The sequence below is a fragment of the Geotrypetes seraphini genome, chromosome 3, assembly GCF_902459505.1.
Source record: "Geotrypetes seraphini chromosome 3, aGeoSer1.1, whole genome shotgun sequence".
Lineage (NCBI taxonomy): Eukaryota > Metazoa > Chordata > Amphibia > Gymnophiona > Dermophiidae > Geotrypetes > Geotrypetes seraphini.
The window spans coordinates 249,793,686-249,813,921 of record NC_047086.1 but is presented as its reverse complement, the minus strand read 5'-3'; the positions used below and the strand labels follow the sequence as shown (position 1 = coordinate 249,813,921).

Genomic DNA, 20,236 nt, shown 5'->3' with positions numbered 1-20,236 from the left:
AAATTGCTGAGTAGTTTAGAAGGGGTAAAAGTGAATCATAAGAATAGCCATACTGAGTCAGACCAATAGTCCATCTAGCCTAGTATTCTGTCCCAACAGTGGCCAATATACAAGGTTATTAATATTTACTGCAATACAATACATAACTATGCAGTTTACAATAGGTATTTAATCTATGCAAGATAAAGAAAGGAGGAGAAGTTGAGAAATAGTAGCTCTAAGTCTAATAGATGTTGGCATTTTCATCTTGAGGCAGGAACTTTAGATCATTTATTATTCTATTGTCCTTTCATTTTGGCTTTTTGGAAATCAATATGGGGCCAAATAAATTGTTTATTAGAAAACCTGGTGGCATTGTCGTATGATACTATACTATTTGGCATGTCAGTGAGGGCTAAGAGCCAAATATCTTCGAACAATAAAGCTTTTACTTATTATGACAGAGGTTGCCATACAACAGATTATGAGTAATTGGAAGAATTGGAATAGATTGAATTGTAATTTTTGATGGAATTCTTTTGTCATATATATAAAATGAAAAGGGTTATAGCTACACAGCAGGGGTATTAAAAAAAATTTCAAGATGTTTGGGAGCCTTTAACAAATTATTGTAATGAGTAAATGCCTTTTTTTCCCTTTAATTGTATATGTCCAAGGAGGGGGAGGTGTAGCTTTTGGTCTTTGTATAATTATAAGGAATGTTTAGAAGGAATTTATTATTTCAAGTTTATTGTGGATTTGATTAATCGCTTATTCAAAATTCTAAGCGATGAACAAAACAGAAAAATTACAAGTTTTTAGGGGAAACAAACCAAATAAATATGACTAACCTGACAAAAACATATAATACGAAAAGGAAAAATGGGGAAAGAAATACAAGTTATTGATAGTAAATAAGACGAGTAAGGAAAAAAACACTAGGAGAGGGGAAAGCAGTGAACTTCAAAGAAATTAGGAACTAAGATTCAGTTGATGCTCCTAATCTAATTTTCTAGTTGTCAAATGCATCTTTAAAAATATGCTTTTATGTGATTTAAAAATTGCTATGAAATGGGGGGGAGGGGGAGATAAGTTTTAAGATGGATTATTGAAGAATATTAAGTGTTATATTTAAGTTAAAATGTTATCATTTGATGTCACACCACTTATAAGATTTAAAAATGAATAAAGATTAAAAAAAAAGAGAAATAGAGAAAGAGAAACTACAATTTTAAATAGGAAAGTAATAGGTAAAATGGAGACAAAAGAGGTTTCTGCTATGCCCCCCCCACCAATCAAGTACAAGAACTAACAATTATCAGGAGGTGATTATCTTTCAAAGGCAATTTGGAAGATAAAAGTTTTAAGTACTGATTTTAATTTTGAAAGTGGCATTTCCAACCTCAGGTGAGATGGAAGTATATTCCAAAGAGTCGGACCAACAATCCAAAAAATACTACTGTGAGTGGACTAAAGTGATCTACCGTAATCATTCTAAGCTTTAAAAAGGTTTTCAGTGCACAGCCATTGTCTCCTCTTTATTTGTGGTTTAAATATACTGTTTTGTACACAGAAAAGGTACTATATTTTGAGAACCTATCTTTTTCACAAAGTTTCTTAATTTGGATGTTATTTAGGTATCACATTTATGTGGTGTTTTTTATTTTCCAATTTGTCATTCATAGTTTGTTAAATGTTATTTATATTGTTTTGATTTTACAGGACACAATTACTGTAGTGCGAATAATGGAGGGTGCAGTCACTTATGCTTGGCAACCCCAGGAGGCCGGTCTTGTCGCTGTCCTGAAAACACTATAGGAGTTGATTGTATAGAAAGAAATTAGACTGTAAAGAATGATATACAACTTCCTCTAATCAGTTGTACACTAAATGTTATTTTTTAATTAGCACCACTGGAAGCTGTATAGCTTGCAATCCGTTTTACTTAACCAACAAAATCTGATGGTGTAGTCAGTGCAATAGCTTTCAAGACCATACAGATTCCTCTTTCAAGGTTGAAGAAAGGAAGCTGATGGCTCTAGAGAAGAAATCTGCATGGTGTGGTGAGCTTTTCTACCCAACAATTTTTTTTGGTTGCTTCAAGAAAATGTATCGCACCCTATAGAGGTGGAAATTCTGCCTGTGACCAATATGGCTGCTAGAGGGTTACACTGCTAAATGAGCACCAAATGGAAACTAGAGTAGCATCATACCATGTAAAAGCTTCAGATCCTGTTCCATTTAGTTACCACCCTCGGTATATGACTATGGTGGACAGTAGCAAGAGTTGAAGCTTTGAGAAGGCAGTCAGGCTCATGTTTTCAGATCTGCTCCCCCTTTTTTTTTGTGTGTTACCATATATCTCATATATACTTCTCTAGATGGCGTTCTTGTGTGCTGACAAATACAGGGAAGCCTCGGTGCTAATAAAATGAGAAGTTGTTTTGCCAAAAACCGTTCACTCCTTTCTGTGTCGTATTTTTCACTCCTTCATAAATGGAGAAAATGGCTAACGTAGCTTAAGCTGAGGAGTTTTTTGCTCCTGTGATTGTCAGACACACATGGTCGGATAAAGCCATGGCAAGAGAAAGCAAAACAGGGAAAAGGAAGACGAACAGCGTGAAAACTACAGGCTCCTTTTACTAAGCTGCGCTAGTGGTTTTAGCGCACGCTGTGGATTAGCGCGTGCTGCCTCCCCCCCCCCCCGTGCTACGCTCCAAGAACTAACGCCAGCTCAATGGTGGCGTTAGCGTCTAGCAATTTAGCGTGCGCTAAAACCGCTAGCACAGCTTAATAAAAGGAGCCCTAAGTAAATATATTGAAGAATTGTGTCTTGAATTTAGTACACATGTGACCTAAAGTGAAGGTCTTTTACAAGAGCAATCTGGTTACTCTAGAACAGGGGTCTCAAAGTCCCTCCTTGAGGGCCACAATCCAGTCGGGTTTTCAGGATTTCCCCAAAGAATATGCATGAGATCTATGTGCATGCACTATTTTCAATGCTTATTCATTGGGGAAATCCTGAAAACCTGACTGGATTACGGCCCTCAAGGAGGGACTTTGAGATCCCTGCTCTAGAAATAGCTATCCTTATAAGAAAGACTGAGGTATACAACTTGCACTCTGAAAAATGATTCAGTAATAGAGCTGTTTGTTTAATTACTTTTGCAGAAGTAAATACCTGTGGGAATAGTCAGACTGAGAAAATCATTAACTATCAAATCTGACTTTCACAGAATGAAATTTTAAGTCTGTCAGCAAAGATTTATGTTGCCTTAAATTGTCCAAAGTTTCTCATAATGCAGACTCAAATCCTGTTAGACTTATTCATGACAAATGTTAATAATGTATGTATCATAACATAACTAACTCATTATAAAAATGTGTTTTGATGTTTGTTTTATATAACTTTTATAATGTTTCATTCAGTTTATTTTTAGTCTTTAAAAAGATGCCTTAAAACTGTAAATACCAAAATGTGATGAAAATAAAGGAACTTCAGAACTTTGTTCCTTCAAAACAGTTTTGTACAGAAATTCTTAACATATCAAATTAAAACTTTTTTTTTTATAAAAACAAAACATTGTCAAAGGTTTGTACTAAAAATAATACTACAGAAATATTGAATGAGTTTTACTGAATATGGAGGATTTTGAGTTACCTGTTGGCTTTGAAAATAGCTCTCTGAACCAATCCAGCCATACTAAAACAGACTAATGTACCTAAGGGCTCCTTTTACAAAGCCGCGTTAGCGGCTTTAGCGCGCGCGACTTTTCATCACACACTAACCTCCACTAAAAACTACTGCCTGCTCAAGAGACGGTAGCGGCTAGCGCTGCCGGCGGTTTAGCGCACAGTATTACACGCGTTAAACTGCTGCCGTGCCTTCGTAAAAGGAGCCCTAAATTGGCTTGTCTGAAAATTGCCTCTAGCAAGTTTAGCTGTGTTGCAAGTAGACTTTCCTAAGGGGATGTTTCATTGCGAGGAGGGAAACAGATCACATTCATGACATTTTTAGAAATACGCCTGCTATTCTGCTTTTCTCAGGAATCTGCATGAATTAGCTGGAGCAAGATGCACAGGTGCTTTTCGGCACAAACGCACTTTCCATCATTTTATTAAGAGAAATTACCCAGGTGGTCTTTGAAAATTAACAGAACATATTCATGCTAACATCACACGCATACTTTTACAACTATACAGGCTATTGGGAAAATTGCCTCCTTTTAGGAGGTAATTTTAAAAGGGGCCACCTAGTAGAATGCGCTAAGAATACATATAAATGCTGAGGGGTTTTTTTTTTTTCAGTCTGTTTGGCGTGTTAAGTGACCTTTATTTTCTAATTAGCATGAAAAAACATAGATAAGTCACTGTTGGTTTGCACAAGGACAGAGTTTAGGTGCACTAACTGACCACTAGGGTACTCCTTGACTGGTGAGGTCCTCCCATACATAGATTATAACATTCCTTAATTTACCCACATGTGGAAAGTACATGCTAACATTTCAGTCAGCCCTTCAGCTGCTGTAAGTGCTAGTGCCTAGATTTAAGTATGTTATTTTGCATCTACAGTATTTTATAAAGTGAAGTAAACATGTACAGTGGTGCCTCACACAACGAACTTAATTCGTTCCAGGAGCAAGTTTGTTATGCGAAAAGTTCGTTATGTGAAACGCGTTAAGCGCAGTGACTAACGACTGCCTGCAGTGCCTGCGCGGAAGGATGCAATACATCGGCAGCGATCGTGGAAGCTCGGGCGACTTCGTTGTGTGAAACGAAGTTCGTTGTATGAATCATGACATGAAGTTCGTTGTGTGCAGCGTTCGCTGTGCGAGGCGTTCTTTATGCGAGGCACCACTGTACTTGACTTCATGTTACTTCCTCCAGATCCTCCCAAATTTTTAAACTATCCTTCCCTTCCATAAAAGGTATTTCCCATGCAGGCAAACTTGGGTCATCCCTCCCCTTTAGAATCACTGAGATCTGGAATAACCTCACCTCCCCACTCCGAACCTCAAGCTCCCTCCAACTCTTCCGCAAACACCTAAAAACCTGGCTATTCTCAAAACTGTAACACTTCCCCCCTCTTAGGCCTCTCACCTTCCCCTTTACACCTAACTCTTTAATCTCTCCACTGTAGTTCCTCTCTCATCCTTCTTCCTGTAAACCGTGCCGAGCTCCGCATTCGTGGAGATGGTGCGGTATATAAACCCAAGGTTTAGTTTAGTTTAGTGTAACTATACAATTATCCTCCTTAAGACTAGGCAGAGCAGGCTCTGTTGAATAGCAACTCTAGTATAAGGAGATATTCAAATGAAATCGGCAACAAAAACAAAGAGATGTCCATCATTGCTTAATGGCCATTCTGCTGTTTTCATGAATAGTGGGGGTTATAAATTGTGGAAATAAATAAATAGGGCAAAAAGGTCAATCAGTAAAAAAACAAACAACAATGACAAATAAACCAGGTTTCAAATCTGACATTAGAAATGGCAACATTTAGAAATTAGTAGGAGAGTATTTCAGCCTTCCGAGACACACTCTGCCATATTCCTATAAAAGCACAAACAAAAGGTTGACCCTTGATGCTCCACAGAAATGGAAGACAAACAAAAAAAATTGTGGAGAAGATGTTCAAGATGCAGGCTTTATTGAAAGTAGAATCCCATAATCCACATGTAGAAGTATCTAGGCCCAAATCACCTAAGCAGTGTTTCTATAGATCAGGGATATCAAAGTCCCTCCTCAAGGGCCACAATCCAGTCGGGTTTTCAGGATTTCCCCAATAAATATGTATGAGATCTATTTGCATGCACTGCTTTCATTGTATGCTAATAGAGCTCATGCATGTTCATTGGGGAAATCCTGAAAACCCGACTGAATTGCTGCCCTCAAGGAGGGACTTTGACACCCCTGGTATGGATGGAGCATGACTTAGGCACCGCTAAGCATGATTCTCCAAAAACTTAGGCACTTGAAATATAGGCCTTTAAAACCCTGGCTTACATTTCAGGAGCCCAAGTTTTTACATAGGCACGGCTAACTACGATTCTGTAAACAGCGCCTAAGTGTGATTGATATGGGCCAGTGCTATTTTTCTAGGTGCCGGCTGATTTAGGTGGCATTTATTGAATCAGCTCCTAAATGCTTGAGTGTTTGGAACACGATTGGTAGATGTTTAAATCAGAGAAACATGATGTCAGATAAAGGCCAATGGCCCATCCAGTCATCCCCTGCCCCTGCAGTAACACAAGAGAGACAAACATCTGGATTTATGATTTTCACCTCAGAACCATATTTCAGATGATGAGACTGTAACCTGCATTTTACAAAACTCTTCCAAGAGGGACAGGACCCACAAGAAGGGGGGAGGCATAGCACTATATATAAAGGATTCTATTCACTCAGTCGGGATGGATATGGCAACGAAGGCAGAGGGGCTGGAATCGCCATGGGTCAAATTGCCGGGAAACAAGGGTGCAGGCATAAAACTGGGGCTGTACTATCGCCCACCTGGTACGCCAGAAGGAGTCGGACACGACTTGGAAGCGGAACTGAGACAGGAATGCAGGACTGGAAGTGTAACAGTGATGGGGGACTTCAACTACCCGGGAATAGACTGGAGTACGGGTCACTCCAACTGCACTAGGGAAACAGGATTTGTAGAAGCTGTGAGGGACTGCTTCATGGAGCAACTAGTCAAAGAACCGACGCGAGGGGGTGCTACTCTTGACCTCATCCTAAATGGATTAGGGGGGCCTGCAAGAGGGGTAGAAGTGGGAGGACCACTAGGCAACAGTGATCACAATGCGATCAGATTCACATTAGAAAAGGGGACACCCATAGTAAGGAGGACTGCAACAACTGCGCTCAACTTCAAGAAAGGGAACTATGTTGCTATGAGGGAAATGGTGGGGAGGAAGCTCAGAAACATCTTTAGGATGGAGACTGTGGGAAGCGCCTGGACCCTATTCAGGGACACCCTGCAGGAAGCACAAAGAATGTACGTCCCCAGTTTCAGGAAAGGCTGCAAGAACAAGCGATCAAAGGACCCGGTTTGGATGTCAACTGAAGTAAAGAGGGCAATAAATGACAAAAAAGTATCCTTCCGGAGATGGAAAAAGGACCCAACGGAGGAAAATCACCAGGCGCACAGGAAATGCCAAAAGGAATGCCACCGAGAGGTTAGAAAAGCGAAAGGGGAATACGAAGAGGGGCTGGCCAGGAAGGCGAAAAACTTCAAGGCATTCTTCAGTTACATAAAGAGGAAGCGACCAGCGAGAGAGGAGGTGGGGCCGTTGGACGATGGGGATAGGAAGGGAGTGATTAAGGAGGATAAAGAGGTAGCTGAGAGGTTGAACACGTTCTTCTCGTCGGTTTTCACGAGCGAAGACACATCTAATATACCGGACTCAGAGGAGCTCATGAGTGGGGAACAGGCGGAAAAATTGGAGCATATAGAGGTAAGAAAGGAGGATGTCCTCAAACAGATAGACAGGTTAAAATGCGGTAAATCACCGGGCCTGGACGGGATCCACCCAAGGGTTCTGAAGGAACTAAGACAAGAAATAGCGGGCACAATCCAGCATGTTTGCAACCTACCCTTGAAAACTGGTGAGGTACCAGAGGACTGGAAATTGGCAAATGTCACACCTATCTTCAAGAAGGGATCGAGGGGTGACCCCGGGAACTACAGGCCAGTGAGCCTGACTTCAATTATAGGGAAGATGGTGGAAGCTATGATCAAGGACGGCATTTGCGAGCACATCGAGAGGAATGGCCTACTGAGAACAAGCCAGCAAGGATTCTGTAAGGGAAGGTCGTGCCTAACGAACCTTCTGTACTTCTTTGAGGGAATAAGCAGTCGGGTGGACAATGGGGAACCCAAAGACATCATTTACCTCGATTTTCAAAAGGCTTTCGACAAGGTGCCACATGAAAGGCTGCTTAGGAAGCTGTGGAACCATGGGGTGGGAGGGGATGTGCACAGATGGATCAAGCACTGGTTGTCGGGTAGACTGCAGAGGGTCGGAGTGAAGGGCCAATATTCTGACTGGCGGGGAGTCACAAGCGGTGTGCCACAGGGATCGGTGCTGGGGCCGTTACTCTTCAACATATTTATCAATGACCTGGAAAAGGAGGCAAAGTGCGAGGTTATAAAATTTGCAGACGATACCAAACTGTGCGGCAGAGTTATGTCCAGGGAGGAGTGTGAGGACCTGAAAAAGGGACCTGGACAAGCTGTAAGACTGGGCAAACAAATGGCAAATGCGCTTTAACATGGAATGCAAGGTCATGCATATAGGGAAAAAGAACCCGTTGTTCAACTACAAATTGGGGGGGGGGGGCATTGTTGGGAGACAGCAGACTTGAGAGAGACTTGGGTGTGCTGGTGGATGCATCACTGAAGCCATCTGCACAGTGTGCAGCAGCCTCGAAAAAAGCCAACAGGATGCTGGGCATCATAAAGAGGGGCATAACAACCAGGACGCGGGAAGTCATCATGCCATTGTATTGAGCGATGGTGCGTCCACATCTGGAATACTGCGTTCAGTATTGGTCGCCGCACCTCAAGAAGGACATGGCGGTACTTGAGAGAGTCCAAAGGAGAGCAACGAAACTGGTAAAAGGGCTGGAACACTGCCCATACGCCGAGAGGTTGGATAGGCTGGGGCTCTTCTCTCTGGAAAAAAGGAGGCTCAGGGGAGATATGATAGAGACCTTCAAGATCATGAGGGGCATAGAGAGGGTGGATAGGGACAGATTCTTCAGACTGAAGGGGACAACAAGTACGAGGGGGCATTCGGAGAAACTGAAGGGAGATAGGTTCAAAACAAATGCAAGAAAGTTTTTTTTCACCCAAAGGGTCGTGGACACTTGGAATGCGCTACCGGAGGAAGTGATCAGGCAGAGTACGGTACAGGGATTCAAACAGGGATTGGACGGATTCCTGAGGGATAAAGGGATCGTGGGATATTGAGGGAGGAGCTGGGATGTAACACAAGTATAGAAAGCTAACCAGGTAATAAGTATAGAAACCCAACAGGTCGTGCATGTGCAAGACCAGAGGGTTAGGATTTCGATGGGAAGATAGGACTTCAATGAGAAACCAAGGTGGCAAGGGAGCCCCTTCTGGTGATTCAGACAGGTCATGACCTGTTTGGGCCGCCGCGGGAGCGGACTGCCGGGCAGGATGGACCTATGGTCTGACCCGGCGGAGGCACTGCTTATGTTCTTATGAATAGTGTTGTGAGATTGCTTCGGAGACACTGGAACATTATGAAAATGCATCCTACATTTAAGGATCTCCATTTCAGAATTGCTTTTATGAGACAAAAGAATTTTAAAGAACTTTTGAGTAGAGAATGACATGGTGACAGAATTCATCACCATGGGAAACCATCCCCGTGTCATTTTTTAAGGAGAGAAGGAAGAATCAGTGTGAATGGGCTCAGCCACTGACCCTCAAGCCTCACAATGAAGAATGCTGGTGGGAGAAGGGCTGAGGTTGAGATAGACACTAAAGAATGACATGGGATAACATGGATAACAGTTAAAGGAAAGATTTATAAACTATAAAGAGTTTTACCTCATGTAAAATTGTCACTTCTTTAATAGACATTAACTATTTTTTCTGTGGCCCTCCAAGTACCTACAAATCCAAAATGTGGCCCTGCAAAGGGTTTGAGTTTGAGACCACTGCTCTAGAGGGAGTTTGAGTGGTGAACAGCCTGCACTTCCTAGCACACGTCACTCTAGAGCAGAGAGCTGAACGGGGACGACGGGTTCCCCCTAGGGTCACGGGGATCCCGTGGGGACGACTCTGAGGGGCGCGGGGTTGGATGCGAGGCTCGTCTTCTCCCTACCTGCCCTGCCGCAACACACAGCCGATCGGAACGGAAGTCTTCCACGACGTCAGCGCTTAAGCAAAGCCCTCCCTCCCTCAGACGTCAGTGCTGACATCGGGAAGACTTCCGTTCCGATCGGCTGTGTGCTGCGATCGGCAGTGGTGTGCCAAGGGGGGGGCGGGGAGGGCGGTCCACCCTGGGTGCGGCCATGGGGGGGGGGTGCACAGCCGGCCAGGTCCCCTTACCTTTGTGGCGCTTCCTCCGACCGACCGCCAACCGGCCCGGTCCGACAATCCTCCCTGCCCTTCAATACTCCAGCTACTGTAAGAAGGTAATTTAGATTCACGACTACAGGGCAGAGAGGTTTGTCGGACCGGGCCTGTTCTGTTGTCAGTTGGGCGGGGAAGTGCCACAAAGGTAAGGGGACCTGGCCGGCTGTGCACTCCCCCCCCCCCCCATGGCTGCACCCAGGGTGGACCGCCCTCCCCGCCCCCCCTTGGTACACCACTGCCGATTGCAGCACACAGCCGATCGGAACGGAAGTCTTCCCGATGTCAGCACTGACGTCTGAGGGAGGGAGGGCTTTGCTTAAGGGAGGAAAGGTGGAGTGGAGAGGAAAAGATGCTTAAGGTAAAACAGGGGGGAGAAGGACGCTGAAACACTGGGGAAGACAAAGGGGTGGAGAAGGATGCTGAAAGGACATGGGGAAGATGGGGGGGGAGGAGAAGAAAGCTGAAAGGACATGGGGAAGACAGAGGGGAGAGAAGGACACTGAAAGCACATGGGGAAGACAGAGTGGGGAGAAGGACGCTGACAGGACATGGGGAAGATGGGGGGAGAAGGATGCTGAAAGGAAATGGGGAAGAGAGAGTGGGGAAGAGAGAGTGGGGAGAAGACGCTGGCAGGGAAGAAGACAGAGATGCCAGACTATGGAGGAGCGGAGGGAAGAAGATGGGTGCCAGACCAATTTGGAAGGGGGGGGAGAGGCACAGTAACAGAGCAAATGGAAGACGCAGAGAGAAGAGAGATAGTGGATGGAAGGAATTGAATGAGAACATGAGGAAAGCAGAAACCAGGCAACAAAGGTAGGAAAAAAAATTATATTTCTTTTTTTTTTTTTGCTTTAGGATAAAGTAGTATATTAGTTGTGTTGATAAAAATTTATAAACATTAGAGGCTCTGGTAGTATGTATTCTTCCCAATTAATATTTCCAAATTAATAAAGTCTTTTTGCTTATTTGTAAATGGGTTTCTACCAGAGCCTTTAATTCAGTAGCACAGTGGTTCCCAACCCTGTCCTGGAGGAACACCAGGCCAATTGGGTTTTCAGGCTAGCCCTAATGAATATGCATGAAGCAAATTTGCATGCCTATCACTTCTATCATATGCAAATCTCTCTCATGCATATTCATTAGGGCTAGCCTGAAAACCCGATTGGCCTGGTGTTCCTCCAGGACAGGGCTGGGAATCACTGCAGTAGCATAATTAAATGAAATAACTATTTCTGTAGTTTATAGGGACGGGTGGGGACGGAGGGGATTCCTCGCGGGGACCATGGGATTTCTGTCCCTGCGCAACTCTCTACTCTAGAGCTGATCCCTGCAATTACAGATGGGGATGGAGACAGGCATCTAGAGCAGTGGTTCCCAACCCTGTCCTGGAGGACCACCAGGCCAATCGGGTTTTCAGGCTAGCCCTAATGAATATGCATGGAGCAGATTTGCATGCCTGCCACTTCCAGTATATGCAAATTTCTCATGCATATTCATTAGGGCTAGCCTGAAAACCCGATTGGCCTGGTGGTCCTCCAGGACAGGGTTGGGAACCACTGATCTAGAGAACCTGAAACACCTGAAGGTTTGGGGCGTGGCTGTGCCTTTTTATACAAGAAGGCAGAGCAGCTTGAGGAGGAGAAGAATGCCAGACACTTGAGACATACATAACGCTCAGGGCTGAAGGTTCTAAATGGGCAGGAGACGTTGGAGGCCATGGAATTGGTAGAGGCTGGTGAGGGACTGCCAGAACCCAAGAGCCAGTGGGACCAGGCCATGGAGACTGCGCCATACGAATAGCTGGAGTCAGCAGAGCAATCAATCGAAGTGTGTTGGAATACTAAGGCAAGTGAGCTTTAATGCCTTGAGGGCTTATGAAGTTGGTGGTTTTTTTGTTTTTTTTTTAATAAGAAGACTAGAAGTCTAAGCCTGGAACAAACTTACCTTTTTCTTTTCCCCTGTTGCTAGTAATCCCTGAAAGGAGTGTGTTTTGTTTTCATGCTTTTGAATGAAACTTTAAAAGACTGGGTTTTTTTCTCTGCATGCTGTGAGGACAGGACCAGAAGCAGGAGCTTTGTAATCACCTGTTTGTTTGAACTCAACTGCTGCTGGAAGCCAGGACTGAGATAAGCTCACCCCTGCTGGGAAAGAGTAAGACCAGTGTTTGCAGTAAAGCTTAAGTGCTGGAAATTGAAGCTGTGCAGGACAGCACAAGTACTAACAATCCTGAAAGTCCATTTAAAGCGGTTTTTTTGTCCTTTTCTGTGCCTGTTCAGGCACTTATATGTTGTGGAGCATTCTGACACTGTTTGAATCTTGTTTTTTGCTTGTTTTTCTTGTTTCACAAACTGCTTTTGTTGTAACTAAGCTAAACATTTTGGGTTTTGTTTCTCATGAATAAATTTTTGAAAAGTCTCTGGTTGTGCAGTGTTGTCTCTCTGGTCACAATCCCTGTGCGGTTCACAGTGGCCCACAGGAGCCAAATTCCTGTCACAGGTAGCTCAGAACCCATTGCTGTTAAGGTGCCTATGACAAAAGGTATTATAACATTTTCATCTTTGTTTTCTATTCCTTTCCTGATAATTCCTAACACTCTATTTGCTTTCTTAGCCGCCGCGCATTGAGCTGAGGATTTCAACGTATCCTCAACGGGGATCTCAAAGTCCCTCCTTGAGGGCCACAATCCAGTCGGGTTTTCAGGATTTCCCCAATGAATATGCATTGAAAGCAGTGCATGCACATAGATCTCATGCATATTCATGGGGAAATCCTGAAAACCCGACTGGATTGTGGCCCTCAAGGAGGGACTTTGAGACCTAGATCCTTTTCCTGGGCAGTGACTCCTAACACAGAACCCAGCATCACATAGCTATAGTTTGGGTTCCTTTTTCACACATGGATCTTACCCATCAAATGTAGTTTGCTGTGTCTCCTATTCCATTGTGCTTCATCCTCCAGACAGGAATACTGCCTGAGGTATCGGCTTATTAAGTGACTACGAATGAGCAGGTAAAGTAAGACAGTGCTCGCCCTGAGGAGGGTGGGGTTACATAATGATTATGCCATGGACCATTTTGAGTTGAGTACGGTGAGAATAAAACATGATACACAGATTTCTGGCAGAGATATGTAACACAGCTGAACCTTTTATTATGAATAATGCTACAGCACATAGAAATTACACACCGAGATATTCCAGCACAAAGACGTCCAAGATTTTATTGAGATTATCAATAGTTGGGGAGTCAAGATTTTCTTCGTTGTCCTCCATGGTGTGCCACACTTCAGGGAAAGGAGATGGGATGAGATGCAGGACTGGAACACCTGTTCAAGAAACACTGAATTAGGAGAGGGAAAACTAGAGTTCATAGTCTAAAACGCACGAGGACAAAGGCGTGCTGACAACTGAGCGCAGGACTTCATTGCGCCGAAGAAAACATAGAATATGACGGCAGAAAAGGGCCTACGGCCTAACAAGTCTGCCCATTCAAATAACCCTCCCCTCTAAGTTCCTCTTTGAAGTGAGCCCACGTGTTGATCCCATTTGATCTTAAAATCAGTCACGTTACTGGCCTCAACTGCAGAAGTGCAAATCAGCTATGTTAGGAGTGTTCTGGAAGAGGGATTGGGGTTGGAGTCTGGTTAGATCTCAATATTCAGAGCTAATCAGTCAATATTAGTGCATCAATGAGACCGCATAAATAGTTGGAGATTCAGGTTTCCTCTAAAGATGGGATGGACACTTTTTTCCATCAACTAACCGCTCCTTTTACAAAGCCACACTTAAGACTGCCAGTGCGGCATCTGCCTCGAAGCCCATGAGATTTAAAGGGCTTCAAGGCATTTGCTTCATGGCAGCTGTTAGTGCAGCTTCGTAAAAGAGGGGGTAAGTGTCAACTGACTATTTAGGAAACCCTTTTGAAGGACACAACCAACCAACACAAATAGTCCCAGACTAAAGGAAGCTAGTCATCTTCCTGAGGATGAACCACAGACCACTTATATCAATGATGAGACGGAATCCATTAAAGCAGACTACAGGCAACCAAAGAAAAAGGAAATCCCAAAGGCAAAGAAAGAATACTCTTTGAGTAAAGAGGAATTGTAAAGAATTTATTTCTCCAAAAGAGTGAGCTGATGTAATTCCCAAAGGAAGTTCTCAATAGAAAGGAAACCCAAACAAGTCTTCTAAAGTAATCCTGTCCTGGAAGACCACCAACCAATCAGGTTTTCAGGATAGCCCTAATGAAGATATTTGTCTGTATGGCAGGGGTAGGGAACTCTGGTCCTCGAAAGCCGTATTCCAGTCGGGTTTTCAGGATTTCCCCAATGAATATTCATTGGGAAATCCTGAAAATATGACTGGAATACTGCTCTCGAGGACCGGAGTTCCTTACTCCTGCTGTATGGTCTTAGTTATATAATATATATCAGGGGTCCCCAGATTCCCTGCTCGAGGGCCAAATCCAGTCAGGTTTTTGGGATTTCCCCAATGAATATGCATTGAAAGCAGTACATGCAGCATAGATCTCATGCATACTCATTAGGGAAATCCTGAAAACCTTACTGGATTCGGCCCTCGAGGAGGGACTTTGGAGACCCCTGATATATATGGTACCTGATGGTGGAGTTAAAAGTTGAGAATAAAAACATGTGGGGAAGGGACTATACACATTAACCTATGGGACAATAGCAATTTATTAATAATCATAAAAACATATCACATATATATAGAACACCAAGCCTTATATAGAGTCCTTTCATTTGTATCTTTGGACCCAACATGGTCTGTGTTTCGGCTTCCACTAGAACAGGGGTAGGCAATTCCGGTCCTTGAGAGCCAGAACCAGGTCAGGTTTTCAGGATATCCACAATAAATATGCATGAGATAGATTTTCATCTCATGGAGGCAGTGCATGCAAATCCATCTCATATTCATTGTGGATATCCTGAAAACTTGGCCTGGCTCTGGCTCTCTAGGACCGGAATTGCCTACCCCTGCACTAGAAAGCCTTCCTCAGGGGTAAACTTGTGATCCAGTAGATGGCGCTGATATAATATACAGTGGAACCTTGGTTTATGAGCATAATTCGTTCCAGAAGTATGCTCGTAAACCAAATTGCTCGTATATCGAAGCGAGTTTCCCCATAGGAATGAATGGAAACTTGCTTGATTTGTTCCCCCCCTCGAGGCCACTGACGCTGCTCCATACCCCCCCGAGAACCCCTATCGCACACCCCCCACCAGCGAACACCCCCCCTCACGATCCAGCATCCCCCCCACTTGCGTGACCCCCCCCCTTATGATCCTGCATCCCCCGCCGAGCACCCAAACAGCACAGCACCCCTTACCCCGATTTGGCACCAGCACCAAAGCACAGGACATGCTGGTGCCGGTGCTCGAAGATCCTCCCTCTTGGCTTGGCTGGGCTGGGCCTAGAGCATTTGCGCATGCTCAAGGCCTTCTGGTCTCGCTCTCTCCAGCCAACCTAGCCAAGAGGGAGGATCTTCCGGCACCGGCATGTCCTGTGCGTTGGTGCTGGTGCCAGTGCCAAATCGGGGTAACGGGTGCTGTGCTGTTTGGGTGCTCGGTGGGGGATGCCGGATCACAGGGGGGGGGGCGCTCGTAAATCGAGTCAAGCTCGGTTTCTGAGGCGCCAATTTTGCAAATGTTTTGCTCATCTTGCAAAACACTCGCAAACTGGTGCACTCGTAAACCGAGGTTTGACTGTATATATAAAGGAATGGCTCAGGCTTGTAAAACCACTAAATGACTCAATTCACACGCTGCACAAGAAAACTGGCAGCAACACAGTTTTCTTGTGCAGCATTTGGATTGAGTGAAGCCGAAACACGGTCCAAAGACATTAAGTGAAAGGACTCTATATATATATATATATATATATATATATATATATGTGATATGTTTTTAAGATTATTTTTAATAAATTGTTATTGCCCTGTTCTGCTTTGCGTGGGGTTGAGTTTTCCTGTCTTTTGTGGAGGGTAGGGGTTAACAGTTGAAGCAGAGAAGTTAAAAGAAGTTGAGGAAATCTCTGGAATAGCAGCAAAAAGCAGGTGGAGCAGGTGTTAGAAACTAAAAGCTAACATCTAGGACAACATGCACATGACAGGTGCTAGCCAAGCAAAGCCATGATATCTATTCCATGGTAATTACTGTGATTTTCCATGTTGCTTCGCATAGCCTTTAGCTACAAAGCTATGTCATATACAGGCAGTCCCTGGGTTAAGAACGTCCAACTTACGTCAGACTCGTACTTATGAACCAGGGTCTTGCCTCTCCCTTCTGTGCTAATGTACTCCTCTTCCTCCCTTCCGTGTCCCAACGCACCCCTTGTCGTCCATCCCTCCCTCTGTTTTGTGTCCCACATTCGTGCCTCCCTACTGCCGATGTTTACCTCCTTTGGCCAGCTCCCTTCTTCCAGACACGCTTCTCTTCACAAAGCCGCAAGCAGTGGCTTCTGCATGCAATCTGCGGCTGACCCAGAAGCCTTCCCTCTGACATCAGAACAGATGGAGGGAAGGACGACAAGGTGGGATTGGGACACGGGAGGAGGAGGAGTACATTGGGACGGGAAGGGAGGAAGAGGGGCACATTGGAACACAGAAGGAAGGGAGGGAGCACAAACTTTGGACAAAGGATGGAAGAAGGGAAGGAGCATGAACTTGGAACACAGAATGGAGGAAAGGAGGGGAGCATGAACTTGGAACATAGAATGGAAGAATGGAGGGAGTGAGGGAAACATGCTGAGGTGGAAGAAGGAATAGAAAGGAGGAATTGTTGGGTAGGGTGTCTGAATGAAAGGGAAAGAGAGATGGTGCACATGGGGAAATGAAAAAAGAGGAGAATTGTTGGTCATAGGGAGGGAGGGAGAGAGAAATATTGGACATGGTGGTGGGTGAGGTGTGAGGTACAGATGCATGGGAAAGTGAGAGATGAGAATGCAAAATGTTGGATGTGGTGGTGGAGAAGGAACAGTGGGATGGATGAAGAACGAAAGTTAAGTATAAACCTCTTATCTTTTCTTTCTATTTAAACTACAATACTTTATTTTGAGTACTGTTTCTTTAATGTTTTTATAGACTGTGTTCTTAAGTTGAATTTGTATGTAACTCAGATCCTGAATAGTACAGTTTTAAAAATGGAACTCGTTCTTAACCCAAGGACCGCGTGTATATAAAAGTTATATAACAGTGAGTTTTTTTAAAACATTACAAAATGACTTACCTCTTCGTAAAAATGGCACATGGTCATCAGCCACCTGCCTTGCATGAAGGTTGCTCTGAAAATACTGTACTTCAGAAGGATGATTCTTTAGTAAACCTAAACGATGGAGCTTCCGTTCTACAACAACCAAGCCAAAGTATTCATAAAAGATAAATATTTTATCCTAAGCATATTAATCCATTAAGAAGAATATATATATATATAAATAAAATAGGATGTATGTATGTATGTTCCAAAAATATCACTCCAAGACAAAAGCACCACACAAGCCAAGAAAGCTAGCTTATTATTGAAACGAAAGAAAAGCCTCAGACAAACGGAGAGGTGTACCCACACTCTTCCACCCAAGCAAAGGCGCAAAACTTTTGCACAAGTTTAAAGTTAGCAGGTGGGAACAAAAAAATAGCCGAGAATGATTAATGGTAAAAACCACTGAACACAAACAGGCCAGGTCGACGATCGTTTCGTGGCCGCTAACCACTGCTTCAGGGCCTTAGCAGATCCTAACTGCTGCTTTTGGCATGGCCTGTTTGTGTTCAATGTCGGCTATTTTTTTGCTTCCACCTGCTAACTTTAAACTTGTGCAAAAGTTTACCTATGATGCTTGGGTGGAAGAGTGTGGGTACACCTCTCTGTTTGTCTGAGGCTTTTCTTCGCTTAAGTAATAAGCTAGCTTTCTTGGCTTGTGTGGTGTTTTTGTCTTGGAGTGATATTTTTGGATTTTTGGATTACACTTCCCTCCATTCCTCCCTGTTTTTTCTGGTTGTATGTATATTCCAGCATAACTCCGAAACGTATGGACAGATTTCAACCAAACTTAGTATACATATCAATTACTATCTGGGAATAAACACTGTGCGGGTGGGAAGAGAATGACAGATAAAGAATCATCGAAAAAGACAGATATTGCTTTGACCAATGGTGTGAACCTTGGGAAATGATGTCACAGTCAGAATGATGTCACAGTCAACAGTATATAAGGAAGTGCAGGTGTGGTGTGTTGAAGCCTAAACAGAAACTGGAAACTTCTGTGATGTTAATCCTCAAGTGAATGTAAACCAAAACCCATGGGAATTTATATTGGGGCAATGCTGCGAACATCTTAAACTAGAGGTATGGGGAAAGGGAGGCACGCACGTGGAGGGGAGGAATGGGAAGAGGCGGAGGGAGGGGGCAGAGAGGTACCAGCTTTGGGAATCATGTCACACAGACATTTAACAGTATATAAGGAAGTACAGCTGTGGTGTGGTGAAGCTTAAACAGAAAGTGAAAACTAAAAATTTGTGTGATGTTAATCCTCAAGGGAATTTTCCTCAAGGGAATTTATATCTGGGCAATGCCACGTGATCAGCTAGTGTAAAATAAAAGGCAAATCATTTAATCATTGCTCATTTCATATTATGGAAGTAATTCAGCATTTCGGTAGGCTAAGCCCAAATTTACACATAAGCAACACAGCAAAATCCTCCAGCCCCACATTTTCAAAGATACCAGAATGTTGCCTCTGCTACCAATGGCAATTGGCATGTCTTGATCCAGGCTTAGTGCTGCTGTGCCATACACCATCTCACAGCAGCCCCTTACACTTCTTCAAGAAGTAACTCTCCATTGTGGACCTTCTAGCTCCCACATACTGACAGGGTTTGTGATGCTCTACACCACGGGTGCCTAAATGGTCGATCGTGTTGCCTTTGCCATCTTCTTCTTCCTGCCTCCCCGAGTCAGGCCAAGAGTGTACAAGCACCGGACCCACAAACCTTCACCTCCGACATCAATTCTGATTTTGGAGAGGAAGTTCTGGGCCAGACAATCGCTGCCTGGCAGGCCTGGAACTTCCTCTGCAACATCAGAATTGACGTCGGAGGTGAAGACTTCTGGGTCCGGCGCTTGTACGCGCCAGGCCTGGCTCATGGAAGCAGGGAGAAATCGGTGTGGTGGCTTGGGGGGGCAGGGAGAGAAAAAGAATCGGGGATGTGGAGAAATCAGTGCGATGGCTTGGGGGAGCAGGGGAACAGAGAAAGAAAGACAGGCAGGCAGGGGGAGAGAGAAAAAAAGACAGAGATAAAGAGGGGGGCAGGGGGAGAGAAAGAAAGACAGGCAGGCAGGGGGAGAGAAAGAAAGAAAGGGGGGGCAGGGGGAGAGAGAAAGAAAGGCAGGCAGGCAGGGAGAGAGAAAGAAAGACAGAAAGAAAAGGGGAGGGAGCAGAAAGAAAGAAAGGCAGAAATAAATATTGGATTTACAGAAGAAGGAAGTGCAACCAGAGACTCATGAAATCACCAGACAAAAAGGTAGGAAAAATGATTTTATTTTCAATTTAGTGATCAAAATGTATCTGTTTTGAGAATTTATATCTGCTGTCTATATTTTGCACTATGGACCCCTTTTACTAAACCACGATAGTGATTTTTAGCGCAGGAAGCCTATGAGTATCGGGAGCTGTGAGGGGTATTCAGCGCAGCTCCCTGCGCTAAAAAATGCTATTGCGGGTTTTTTAAAAAATATATCTTTATTAATTTTAAAACTAACAATAAGTGCAACATATTATACAGACATTTTACACTTTAAACAGCACTTAAATTCAATCAAATTATATTTCATAACAATTACATGTTTCTTCCCCACCCCCCCTTTTATACACACAAAAATTGCAATCAACAATAAATTAAAGATATTTCCCCACCCTGGACATGTATAATCAAAGGGCAAAATCAATATTCCAATCTATCGCGGTTTAGTAAAAGGAGATATAATTGTCTATTTTTGTATAGTTGTTGCCTTGACTTCTGAAAAAAACCTCGAATACAAATGATAATTAACATTTTCTCTGCGTACAGTGTGCTTTGTGTTTTTAAAAATTTTATTGTTGGTAGATCATTTTGACTTGGTTAT

General features: G+C 43.8%; 2 protein-coding genes across 2 annotated transcripts in view; one reads left to right on the top strand and one right to left on the bottom strand.

Annotated features, from left to right (window-relative positions):
• Positions 1 to 3,547, top strand: part of NID1 (nidogen 1) — a 165,637-nt gene extending 162,090 nt beyond the window's left edge. The window contains exon 20 of the mRNA XM_033938047.1: positions 1,702 to 3,547. Within this exon, the coding sequence (XP_033793938.1) occupies positions 1,702 to 1,823 (122 nt within the window). The 3' untranslated portion in view covers positions 1,824 to 3,547. The remainder of the gene's footprint in view (positions 1 to 1,701) is intronic.
• Positions 3,548 to 13,216: 9,669 nt separating this feature from the next.
• QPCT (glutaminyl-peptide cyclotransferase) overlaps positions 13,217 to 20,236 on the bottom strand; it is a 77,221-nt gene continuing 70,201 nt past the window's right edge. The window contains exons 6-7 of the mRNA XM_033938677.1: positions 17,348 to 17,464; positions 13,217 to 13,423 (exon numbers count right to left, since the gene is read on the bottom strand). Of these exons, the coding sequence (XP_033794568.1) occupies positions 13,278 to 13,423; positions 17,348 to 17,464 (263 nt within the window). The 3' untranslated portion in view covers positions 13,217 to 13,277. The remainder of the gene's footprint in view (positions 13,424 to 17,347; positions 17,465 to 20,236) is intronic.